General features: G+C 40.5%; 1 protein-coding gene across 1 annotated transcript; it reads right to left on the bottom strand.

The window, feature by feature from the left end:
• Nucleotides 1–10,801, bottom strand: MPC1 (mitochondrial pyruvate carrier 1). The gene is made up of 5 exons (XM_077782081.2): nucleotides 10,647–10,801; nucleotides 9,939–9,942; nucleotides 3,499–3,595; nucleotides 1,748–1,880; nucleotides 1–1,003 (listed from the first exon to the last, which is right to left on the bottom strand). Exons 1-5 carry the CDS (start codon nucleotides 10,715–10,717, stop codon nucleotides 985–987), a joined length of 324 nt encoding a protein of 107 aa, XP_077638207.1. The 5' UTR covers nucleotides 10,718–10,801; the 3' UTR covers nucleotides 1–984.
• Nucleotides 10,802–13,349: the final 2,548 nt, after the last annotated feature.

Here is a 13,349-nt window from a genome sequence, read left to right as displayed (position 1 = left end):
TTTCCCAAGTGTTCAAGAGTTTTATTGCCATTTGTAATATGTTTATTGTTCAAAAACACCGCACTGAAAAAAAAATCTGTAACATATATTCTCACATTCTTTGTCAATTTTACCTTTACAGCAATGTGACTTTCAGGCAGATCATGCAGGAAAACCATTCTCACAATGAAGTCAAAAACTACTGAAAGGCACTTTACGTCCTTCAGATCATAGACTCCAAACAAGTTTAGTTTTTGCCTGTGTAAGAATTACTTACATCTAGAATAACTAAAACAGTAGGAAAAAATAAAATTCACTTAGAATTCCTTAAAGAACAGAATCAGGCTTTGTTGCCTTCCTTCATTCAGTGCTATGCTTTTGTTTTTCCAAGCCTTCTTTAAATAGCGTGTGACATAAAAATGGTTGTTAATGAAGTCTCTTTACTGAGAAAAGGCATGCAGTGAGGGAAGAGGGATGGCTGCTCACTTCCAGGCTGCCTATCTACACATTTGTTCTTGTAGATCAGCAAGCCACTGCTTAAGTTAAAAAAAAAAAGAGAATAGGAATGAATGCACTCAAGTTAAATGGCTTTTAAGATTATGTTAATACATAATGATACCACCTACAGTTCTGTTTACTGACCTCTGTTCATGTTGATTTTAAAATGAGTTTTGTCAAATTATCACAGGCCACTTTGTAGACCCTTAGATAAAGTTGATTTTCAAATATTGCTTGCTATTTGGGTGGCTAATGTCTTATTAGAAGGGTAGTTATTAAAGATCAGTAAGGCAGCAAGACTTTAAATGTAATGGTTTACATTGCTGAATAGTACTTTTAAAAAGGCAAGATAAAAAAATTATTAGAAGAATTCTTGGTAGGGTCATATTCATAATAGGTGTTTCTGTTTCATCCCCACTGTAATTGTCACAGCAACTGTAGATGGCATGTCTTCCTTGGTTGTCATTCACGATCAATACATTCCCTGGCTTATTTCAAGTAATATATTTAGTTCTTTTTCTCCATCCTGCCAAAAGAAAACAGCTTTTGTAAGAGTGAATATTGAAATACAATTGCTATTAAAAAAACTTTATGAATGAAGGACATTGGTCAGTAACTTAGCAGAGACAAGCCCACTTGCAGTTTTGCAGTCTTATTTTTAAATTTATATTTCAGAAGGTTTCATCCTCTATTGCTCCACAGTAATTTCTTGGAGCAGAAGAGAGAAAACCCATAATCCTGATCACCAGGATTGTTTGGGGCAGTGTCTGTCTGCACTGCTTGCTACACAATAAGGGTGTGAGACTGATCACAGTTTGTTCCCCAGGCATATTCAGTTGGCTCCACCTCGTGTATGGAACAGTCAGCACTGACAGGTTTTGTGCAACTTCTCTTTCAGATATACAACTCCTTCACAGTTTTATGGATGTTTCCATCTCAGGTATTAGTTACCAAGATGGATACACGCAGACAAATCAACAGACTGCACAAAAAACCCCAAAATAGCCAGCAGCTGCTGAAGGCCCTGTCTACACTTCCTCATGACCACAAGGGCTTCCTGCCTTTTCTATGTGCAGACCTCAGAAGGTTCAAAGGAGATGCAAAGTAGAACGTTCTGCCTACTGACAACAAGCCTGTTCACAGGTTTGTAAAAGGTACTGAAGTTAAACAAGTTCAGAAACCATGAAGAGCTTTGCACCACAGTTAATCACTAACACAGTATTGCAGGTGCCATCAGTTTATGACTTCCCCATTTAAAAATGTGACTTGCCTGTATTTGATCAGTCGTCCTCCTTGAACAAGTTGTGCAACTTCATTAGTGAAATGGCATGCAAAAAGAAGCCAGTTTCTTGGCTGCACTTTGTAAGCAAATCTCATGAAAGCCAAGGAATAACAACACAGTGCTGCAAAAGATAGATTAGATAGATCTTGATAAGATCTTGTTAAGAAACTGTAAATATCTGCAATTTGTTTAGTTACAATTTTCCTACTAGTAAAATGTAATAACAGGGAGAAGATTTGTTGCTGTTTATGAGTTTTCCAACAGCCCTACAAACATGTCCACTTTGAGGCTCCAATGCACAGAAACATAAAATAGTGCTCATTTCTACTACACAATAAAATCTACATGGCTGCAGCTTTTCATAAAAATTATTTTACACATACAATATCCTGTGATGCAACTTAATTTTTTTTAGTTTATCTAAATTATCTCAGCCAGAAAATAAGAGTTTATTTCAATGAGACAGTCTGTCATATAGTATTATTCTGACAATTTCTAAGACAAATTATTTTTAAAGACACTAATCACTTAAATACAGTTCTTTCTGGGAACATTTTAAGATTAGGAGCTTTCAATGTCCAGGGAATAATGAACATTCAGAAACATGAAGCTTTGTTATCTGCTTTCCAGAAAGATGAGAAACTATTTTGATCTACTCTCCTACCATAATTAAATACAGGAAATTACAACTCAAGAATGCCCTAGTTTTGTAAAGTTCTGACAGGCTTAAAGAAAAAAATTGGTAAACTAACTGTTCAAGAAGACAGCCTTTTTATAAGTACAAATATTCTCTTTTCATTCCCCAGGTTCTGTACACACAAACTATATATACTTGCAAGAATTTAAAAAGGTGTCTCAATATTGCTGAGCTGAGTAGCTCCCACCAAAACACTATTTACAAAACAGTTTTGCTGTACTGGAGCTACTTAAACTAGTCTTCTGTCTCAAGGAAGATGATTAAGGGACTGAATTACTTTAAACAGAGCCTAATGATAATGGGACTATAAAATTTCTTAAGCCGCAAGTATTTTGCTTGAGGGAAGAATAACTCAATTAAGTTATTTAGTGAATTAAGGAAGCAATGTAATGCCAAAGTTAAGCTAATAAATTAAAACTGCAAGATTTCTACTCCTAGAAAAGAATTTGAACATGGAGGCATCTAGGCAAAAACTATACATGTTCCAAAGAGAGGTGGAAAAATACTGCTTATGCATTTAAGAATAATTTCTCATTAAGAGTCACAATAGTTTCTCATAGACAACTGCTTTGCAAGGACTTAAAGCCTTCTTTCCTGCTTCCTGCACCCTGCTGACCAATCATTACCATTTTTTCACTTTGTCAGTGCTGATAAATATTTAAATCTCACACTAACCACAAAGGATCATTGTTCCTTATACGAAGATTAAAACTGAATAAAGATATACATTTTGAACAAGTGTGTGCAATAGCTTAAGATAATAGGAGTTATACTTCAGGAGACAGTCTGGTCTTGAAAACTCCTAAGGGTCAAGAGCTGCCTCACTCTCCCCTCCCAAACTAGTGGAAAGCTTTCCAAAAAAGAGCCCTGCCATTTTTCAGTACCTCAATTTAAATGGCCTCTAAAGTTATGTAACAAGATATTTGATATCTACATCTGCTTTGATCACAAGTTTGCAGACAACTAATAATATATCACTACTTAAACGACAGAAACTGTTCTGGAGTCAGTTTCCAAACAAGAAGTTTGTCTCAGGTCTTACCAAATGTCATTCTGCCACTAATAATTTCTGGCGATTTCTTCATGTCATTAATAGCAGCGACAGGAAGACCCCAGTTGGCAACTGGCCCCCAAAAGTGCTGTGAAGAGGGAAAACAAAAATAAAGTTAAACAGAAACAAAAATCTACAGTATTCTTAGGGGTTTTTTTTTAGCCACACAAAACTAGAAGGCAGGATTATTGGCAAAATTCCAAGAAAAGACACACTATTTTTCATGTAAGAGAGAAATGAAACCTTTCTTTTTGTGGGATCTACTCTTCAGAAGGAAAGGTAAATGAACTTACTCTGGATCTTCTTTCAGATCAGAGAGGAACTATCTAGAGCCATTGAAATAGAATTTTTTAATTATAACACAGCAGTCATTAACCACCTGATTGGCATTGTTAGATTCTTCAGATTTATAGCTCACTTCTATGCAGAGAATTAGCATTTCCCTCTTTCAATTAACACTCCTCAAAAATATATTGAAAACATAAGGACTTGATGACGTGAAGAACTGAAGGGGTTTTCATTTTATGCTGAGGATGAAGAAAAACTCAGCCAGCATCTTCTTGTGAGAACTTACACCCTCTCTTTGAAAGAGCAGGGCCAGCAAGCAAAGCAAACTGTTACCCTGAGCTTCACCTGCAATTGCTGAACCAATCTGGTGATTACTTAAAACTCAGTGATTCAACAAACGTCAGAGGAGAGCAGTTACCAACAGGTGTGTACACAGAATAGAGACAAGAAGTGGAAAGGATCAAATGAGAAAAACTAATAAGTTTATTTTGATGAGTATTTAAAATACTCTAAGAAAAACAGTGTCTTAAGTTCAATTTCTGCTACTGTTATGAGCAACAAGGCTTCACCAGAATTCTTTCTACAGAAGATACACACAGTACTTGCTTCAGCTTCTTCTAAGTAGAAACTCATTCTCAGAAGCAACTTGGCCAGATACAACAAAAGAGATGCACCTCACAAGAAAAAGCTTTGCAGATACCAGCTATATCCATGTTTTGACACTTTCTGTAACTGTAACATGTTTAATGATTTGGAATTCTCAGGGTGTATTTAAATTTCTTGCAATTTTAATTCTAAGATACTCTTGCCAGTCTTGCTTGCAACAGTACAGTCAGACTAAAAGCCACACTTGCTTCGTGCAGTTGCAATAGAAGAAACTTAAATAGAAAAAAGTGAGTTTAACACATAGTTTTGATAGTTCAACTTCAGTGCAATATGCACAACATAGTATTTCTGCAAGTTTAGATTTACAACAGTATTCTTAATAACATAATAAAAGCATTTGTTTGCTATATTCCTAGTGGTAGGAAAATTGACATCTGTAATGATTAAAGCCTCTCAAGCACATCAGAGGTAACATGGCATAACTGAGGGGAGTTGCATGAGTATGTGGTATTTACACTGTACCACCACACCAAAATAAACTTCAGGTGGAGAGACACTACCTGTACTTGGTGATGGCTTTATAGTAATTTCAGGGGTCTCATATGAACAACTGTACTTTATGAAAGATTTTTCTTGAATCTCCAAAATATTCACAGCTTTTAAGAATCTGTGTGACAGCTTTTGTTTTGAAAAGTAAATTAAATCAACTTGGTATTTTTACTCAACTAATTGCCATTAGAACATAACCAAATAATACACCATAGATTATGGACCACTCGAATCCAGCCTGTGCAAGCTGAAGAATCATCAGTAAACAAAAGTACTGCAGCAGTAGCTTTTCACTGCTGAAATGGAGTTTTATTTGGAACTTTGAGATTGCTATCAGGCTTTAAGTGCCTCAAGGCAGGCAGCCCTTTGAAGTCTCACAAGAATTAAAATACACCTATAAAGTTTGTCTTTTGTCTAGGTAGAAGAGCAAATCTTCCATAACATTATGATTCACAGTACAACAGGCATAAAATTCCCACTTCCAGTTTCAGGGGCAAACTGAAAGGGTCCAGGACAGAAGACGAGTGTAAGGCGAGTTATTTTGTACATTTATTGTCTGGCCTGAAAGCCATTAGAGATAAGCCAGGTAGCTTGGTTATGTAACAGTATTGCTGCTACATAGAAGAATGGGTTTCACACCGCTCTGATCTCCTTAACAAAAGGGTATGGAAAAATCATAGCCCCTTTAAGACACTCTGAAGGAGCTAACACTTGGTCATCTTAACCTCAGACTTGCAATTAAATATTCCTCATGCATCTCTCCTGGAGATTTGTAGCATGCCTTTCAGGTGCAGACAAAGTCGTAACAGTACTAACAGAAAAAGACAGCAAGCTCCTGAAGTTAGGAAGATTGTGAAACCAGAAATACCCTCCCCCTTTTCTTACCGTACTGTTCAAGTGCACCATCATTGTTTTCCATTCAAAAAGCACATGAAAGAAAGAAGAAAAAAAACCCACATTAGTTTCTTTAATAATCTACATAGACAAAAGCATACCACAAATAGAAAATAGAAGTCAGAAAGCTGTCACAGCATTAACTTTGAATAATGTATTAGTGTTTAAAAAAAAAATCCCATTTCCCACAGGAGCTATCACTGTGACAAGTTTTTTTGCTCTTTTTCCCAGCTACGTAAAATCCCATTATGGTCAGTGGAAGACATTCAACCCTTCAGAGCACCCAAAATCCTACCCCAACTACTTCAAAGGATGCCAAAAGACATCGAGCTTTGTCACGACAAAGCTAAACAGCTAGAATTATTCAGTGAAAGCTTCAGAGTCACTTGGAATTCTCTGTATTCCTTAGTAAGTAGGTCAAACCAAAGATTGCCAGATATCTTCCTGTCACCGTGTTTCTTCCTTCCTGTGGCTGTACCAAACATGAACTATAACACATTCTCAATGATACATGCAATTACACTTCAGTCATGTATGGGCTTCATTTCAGTGTTAATCTAGGTACCAATTTATGTAATAACTTAATGATCTATGCACAAAAGATAGACTACATCATACACTTACGATTGCTTGTCATGAAGCTTTTGTAACAAAAGCTGGCAAAATTTTAAGCACCTTCTTTCTTATAAAGACACTGATAAGACTTAGTTCTGAATTACGACTTACAAGAAGGCCTTTCTTATGAGAAATTGGTAGGCTAATAGAAAGCCTGAGTTGCAGAACACTTTGTAACTATCACTTCCCTCACACTGATTTCCATGTTCTTAGATCACCATTTTATAAAGAGCTATGGTAAGGGAACAGTCAGGTGTACTTAGGAAATCACACAGGATGTGTGTTTCAGTGAGTCTTCACTACAAGCTGGTTCAAGGTCCTTCATTTGGATGCCCTTGACTAGTCTAGCCACTTGTTGTTTGTTTTCTCTTTAACTGATCTGCAGCAACAGTTGACTAAGTTCATAAGACAAATGTAAACTTAAATTTCTTCATAAAACACAAACTAAAGTTCAGATGCATCTTCTGGCACCACATTTTTATGCCAACAGAAGTCAGCCTTAATTTTTAAAGTGTGAGTTGTTTCCAGGGAGTGAAAGCCTAAAATAGAATCAAACTGATACTACTTTAACAGAGTAGGCAGCTCTGGCTGAGGTCTTACAAGGTTGTCCTTACAATCACATGGGAGCGGAACATGTATAGAAGAGGGTAAACCAAGGGCACATCGACTCTCCCAGGAAACAGGCATCCAGCTCCAAAGCTCTGCAGCCAAGAGAGTTGCAACACATGCACCACATCCAATAGCGAGGATACTGCACTATGGGTACACATCTATTTCTGAAGTGACTCCCTTCCAAATTATTAATTTCCAAGAACCTCAAGAACTAAATTCAGTCCCTTGACAAAGAAAACACTGTACTAATGTTTTCAGAACTGTGAACAACAGCTGTTGGATTTACCCAGTTTCCAAGTGTCAGTTTTCTGTATAAATGTCTAGACAAGATAAGAGGAACCCAGGGGTGACAATACCTCATATTGGTACTAAACTCATTCCAAAAATGCTACAGTGGGAAAGACTTAGTTTTCTAAAATTTCTGCATCTATTTCCCTCATTCTGGCAATAAGAATATTAGTAGGCCAGAGACCATTCTGCAAATATAGGTGAACTGTCACTATGTGTTTTCCCCACACTGTCATCCCCTAAGTGGAAAGGGCACTACCCTTCTGCAAAAGGGCCAGTCGTTCAGTTCTCAGAGCACACAAGGCAAGCAGGTGCTGTGTCCACCAGTTTCTAGCCTGCATCACAGAACTTTTTACTTTAAAATTCTTACATCCTCATGTTGAAAGATCTATTGAAGAGAACTGAAGATCAGCTAGTTTTAGTTCTATGACCAATGCTACCTTCTCTGAAGTTTGCTTAAGTTAAAAGAAAGTTCCTATGCAGCTCACATCAAAGTGCTCAGGCTTTCCAAGAATGAACTATATTTCCAAGCCTTCTGTATATAGTCCCTACATTTGCATTAGTGCTGAGTCATCAGGAAGAGACATTTCAGAAATGTCCCAGCAGACTGCAATGTCTGTGCTTATTTTTCTGCTACCAGGAGATTTCTGCATTCCTTGCAATTCATTATGTGATGAAAGCAATTTAGGCTTCTACCACAAGAAAATGACAGCTTGTCTAGAATGATGTCTTCTGTCTTAGAGGAGGAGGGAAACAGTTGTATTAGATGTTTTTCAGAAGAGGTTTTAAATCAATAGGATAGGAAATAAGAGGATGCAGTTGCCCACTATTGGTGGCTTAGATAATATGACTATAGTGATAGCTGTCATTTTTAGAATCTGGAGAAAAAATACAACTTAAGGTTCACAAGACACAGAGCTACCAGTCTTTAATATGCTAATCAGCTAGTTTTAAATTACATTACTGCTGCATTTTACAAGAAGCAGGAAAAGCCTACCAACAGCTTATGTTCTTACTATGCTCATTTTGAAGCATTAGGACACAGGGTAGATTTGTATTTATATACTTTACAGTCATTCAGATCCCTATTAATCACCACTAGAGAAAAGCCAGTTTCACATGGCAGAATAATTAATTTTTAATGACAGTTTTAAAAGCAACTTCTCCTGTTTCTTTGTGCAAGATCCAAAAGCTAACCCATGACATAATGCAATTCTAATGCCAGATATATCCACCTGAACAAAGCATCATGCATTCATTACACTTGCTTTCATATTTTCAGATTTTGAAGCTGAAATCAAAGCTAATTATTCCAATAGATGTCTTTAAGTTTTTGATTGCCCCAAGCCATAATAATGGGGCACTTATTCTACCACTTTGGGTAGCCCAAGTTATTCTATTGAGAGTCAAGCAATTGGAAGCCTATCTATCTCTAGAATCCCAAACAGTACCTTAAGTCATTAATTCTGACAAACAACTTTCAAACAAACTTGATTCTCTGCAGCGATTAGATGCTGATTTTTAGAACAGACACCACAGTCTCAGGGCTTTAAGGACACTTACTCCCTGAGCAAAGAAAGGACTTTTCTTCAGGGTAGAGTCCTGTAGTCTGAAGAAAAAAATCGCCTCCAGGAAGACATGCAAAGAGATAACTCTCTACTTCTTATGCAGAAGACAGACAAGTCTTTTACTGACAGCTATTTAAATTTTAAACTTAACTTTGAAAATTAAGCAAGTATCTTGGTATATAGCAAGGCAGAACACAATCCATCCCAATAGTAGAAACCTGTGGAATGTTCTTTTTACTGGAATAGTCACATATGTAGCTTGTTTGAAAACTAAGTTAAATGCATCTGAAAGTTTTTTTTAGAAAAACCCTCTCAGTCTAGGGTGAGGATAGAGATATTTCCAGTAACTGTGATGACATTAGGAAGCAGCTGTAATCACATCTGGATGTTTGTTTTTCTAATTATGAAGCAGATTACTGGTTTAATAGCTATTTACATACTTCACATGAATGCTGTTACAGTTAACTAAATGTTAACACTCATGCATCTATGAAGCTTACATGGAATCCTCAAGACTTACAAAAGGAACTACAGAAGCCTGCTCTGGACTTTTGTTTTGCTTCAAGGTTGTTATCTTCCTCCTCCTATTTTTATGGATTTTGATTCTGTGAATACTGAACAAATTAAGCAAACTTTCTAGTGCCTCACCATCCCTAAGGTAAAACACATCTTCCAAATATCTAATCTAAGTCTAGTCTCCTGAAGTTTAAGGCTTTACATTATAATCCCTTATCCATGCAGCCTTACAGCATGTCCTGCTACTTTAACCAAGACAACGTTTCAAAGCTAAACATATATCCTCCTACATGCTTGCTCAACATCAAACCAGTTGCAATAGACGTAGGTAAAACAGCAAGCAATAGCTATAGTGAAAGGTTGCTAAACCACCTTTATTAGACGAGGTAACTTTTGTTTAGTTTGTCAAACAGCCTGTCAGGTAGAGAAACTTCAGCCTGCCTACCTGAGACTGTTCCTGCACAGTGGTTCAGCAAGATTTAAGTATGCCAAAACTGTACTTTAGGCAGTCGTATAGTTTCAGTCCAGAGTGCCACATCCCTTACCACAGCACGAAAGACAAAGCTTGACACAAGCACTGAGCTGTCTGGGAGGTGACTTTAAGCCACGTTCCAACGACAGCGGGGCTCCAACAAGCCTCTGGAAAGAGACACCTACTTACACCTACTCAAGGGATCCAAACAACCCATCTTCACACTGCAACCATGATGAAGCTCGCCTCTGCCCAAGGCAGAGAGAAGCTCCTCTGCCCTTGCGGCAGGCAGCAGCCAGGCTGTCCCGGTCCCGGGCTGCCGAGCCCGCTGCCGCCCCGCGCCTCAGCCAGCCCTGCCGCGGCGGGCCGGCTGTCACGGCGGCACGGCAAGGTCAGGAGGGGCGCAGCCGCAGCTTCGAAGCGCGCCGCGTCACTTCAAGGTCACGGCCGGTTTGCTCGGGCCGGGCGGGACAGTGACAGCCCCCACGGCGAGACAAGGGGAACGCCGGGGCCACGGCACCTCCGGGCCGGCTCCTCGCTGCCTTCCCCACCCGGCCAGCCGCCGGTGAGGGCGACCTCGCCAGGGGTCAATCGGTACGAACCGTCCGACCCCGTCCCGGGCGCCCCGAGGCTGCGGGAAGCGGAGAGGTCCGGGGACCGAACGCTAGTCCCTACCGCCTGCCCGGGCAGGGCGGTGGGCTCGGCGATGACACCGCCCACGCCGCGCTCACCTCATCAGGTAGTCCCTGAACTCTTTGCTGCGCACATAGTCCACGGCCTTGCGGCCCAGCGCCGCCGCCATGGCGTCCCGGCGGCAGTGGGGTGAGGGCTCGCCCACCTGGCCCGGCCGCCTCCCGCCGCGACGCCGCCGCCGCTGACAACTGCCCCGCGCGCCGCCCGCCGCCCGCTTTACGGCAGCGCGCGCCCCCCGCCCCGCCCCGCCCCGTCACCGCGGCGCTCTCGCCGCCCATTGGCCGCGGCGGCCCCGCCCCCCGCGCGCGCGGCCGGGGGAGACGGTCACGGGCAAGGGGAAAGGCGCGGGCCGTAAAGCAACGCGGCGGGAGGAGAGGGGGGAGAGCGTCGCAAAGCGCGGCGAGGAGGGCTCGGCGCGGGCCGAGCCGCCGGCGTTCCTCCGCAGCGCGCGGGGCTGCGTCGCGCGGCGGCTCCGCGGGCCGCGATTGGCTGCGGGGCCGCGGCAGGTGGCTCTGCATTGGCGCGCGCCGCCCCTCGCGGGGCGTGTGGCCCCGCCCCCGGTGGCGCGAGGGCGGCGTGAGGGGGAGCGGGGACGGGAAGGCGACGGGGCTCCGCCTGGGGCTGTGTCGGGAACACGTGGAGTTGTCCTGCCTGGAAACATTCCAAACCTACCTGGACGTGTCCCTGTGCCACCTGCTCTGGGTGACACTGCCGTGGTAGGGCAGCTGGGCTAAATGATCTCCAGAGGTCCCTTCCAAGCCCAGCTATCCTTTGATTCGGTGGCAAGTACTTCAGTTATTTTAGTTGGAATGGTCTAAGATCCCATCTCTCACCAGCACTTTCTATTTCATACCTGAGCAGAGGTTACTTACGTAGAAGGGAAGATAAACTCTAACCTTGCTAGTACTATCTCTAGAAAATTTGGGCTGTACAAACAAATTCTTATATCTTTGCTCAGTGCACTAAAGATAGTGAAAATGGATGTTTATCTCCTGTGCTTTCCAAAGACTTGCAGCCTCAGTTTTTAAGTTCCAGAGCTGGGCTGAGAGTGCAGCCAGGGGCACAGCTATGCTGTGCAAGAAGCCCTGGATACTGTGTCTGTATTGTTTCCTTCTGTTTCCCTCTTCTTTGCAGGATCTCAAGTTAAAACAAACACAAAACCCAGCAACAACAGAAAAAAAAAACAAACAACAAAAATAACCCACCAGAAAACACACACAAACCAAACAAAAAATGCTCAAAAACTGTACCAAAAAGTCCCAAGAAAAGCTCTTCGCATTCCCTCCCTCATTGCTTGCTTAGAGAGGAGCAGGTTTGAGGAAAAGCATTGGGTAACCTCTCTTTCTATAAATATTAAGCATATGATATGAGACCCCACAACAACACCTCCCTTTGCTGTGTGAGTGGAAGAATTTTAATCCCCTTGGCATATTGCATTATGAAAAGCCAAAATGTACCCTAGCATACTTCTGCAGACTACTTAGATTCCTATTTAAAAGCAGCAGTGTGATTCTCAACGAGATCTCAAGGAATCATTTATTCCAGTTGATTTGGCATGGACTGACACAAGGAAGCTCTATGGAAATCAGTGTATTCAAACAAAATCCTCATGTGGTAGAATTCCACATATCCTAGATGGCCAGGCTCAGTCATTAATAATATAGCTACAGTTACAGAAGTAATTTTTAGCCTTACATAATAAGGCTATAAAATAAAATGTAGTCTTATTCTCCTTTACTAAAAATTTGTAAATTTCTTTTTATTAACTCTATGTAGGGAGCAAAACAATAATCTGCATTGGGAGGCATTGTTTATTCTTTCTGGAGTAAACAAGTTCTTTTAGCCTTTTCCCACAGGCTGTGCCTATTACATTTTTTTAAGCATTTGTCTACTCCATTTGTATTTAGCTTTCTTAAGGCATAGCCAAGGGTCACCATATCTCAGTCAAAGCCTTACCAGCAGTGCAGTGCTCTTCTCCAGTTTTAAGAGTATCTCACTTTTTTTTGTTTGTTTGTTTTCAAAGCAGTTAATGGAAAAATCATTAACCTGAAACGTGTCCAGAAGAAAGCAGTCTCACATGTCAGGCTCTACCAGTTACACAACAAAACCAGCTAGCAAGGATTTGAAGTTTGCTTTTGTTCTCTATATATTTATAGAGCTTTTATTTGCATACTTTTTTTAGCCTTTTTAAAGGATATCAAAAATTGTACAAAAGATCCCCTTAATGTATCCATAGGTTTTCTTTTATCCCTGTTAGCCTGTTCAATAGAGAAGTTTGGATTTGACATGAGTTGCTCTTGAGAATTCCAAGTTAAGTGTACTTTTGAGAATGTTGTTCCCTGAGTGAACATTAACTAGTTTAATAAATTATTGAAGCAGGTTTTTCTTTGTGGTGTATTCTGTTTTGCTTTGTTTTAATGTCAGAATTAGGCCATTTGACTTAGAATTTGCTGAGTTTTTGTGAACCTCTTCTCTTCAGACATGTGCTCTTCTCCAGTGCAGGACTTCCCTGTCCTTCCATGACCTGGAGGAAAATCAGTGATCATCTCAAATTGATAATTTCAAATTGATTTTGTGAGGGCCTGGTGGATTTCAAAGCAAGTTTCATTAGGTTTTGCCACACATTTTTTTCCTAAAATATATTCCACCAGTTTTTTTCCTAGTCTGAACTATGATTCTTCCTGTTCTTTTCATGCTAAATTCATATGTATTTTGGGTTATCATTACTACATTCTGCTTTT

This window comes from Lonchura striata, chromosome 3 (assembly GCF_050655825.1).
Source record: "Lonchura striata isolate lonStrDom1 chromosome 3, ASM5065582v1, whole genome shotgun sequence".
Taxonomy (NCBI): domain Eukaryota; kingdom Metazoa; phylum Chordata; class Aves; order Passeriformes; family Estrildidae; genus Lonchura; species Lonchura striata.
This window is presented reverse-complemented; position numbering and strand designations above follow the sequence as displayed.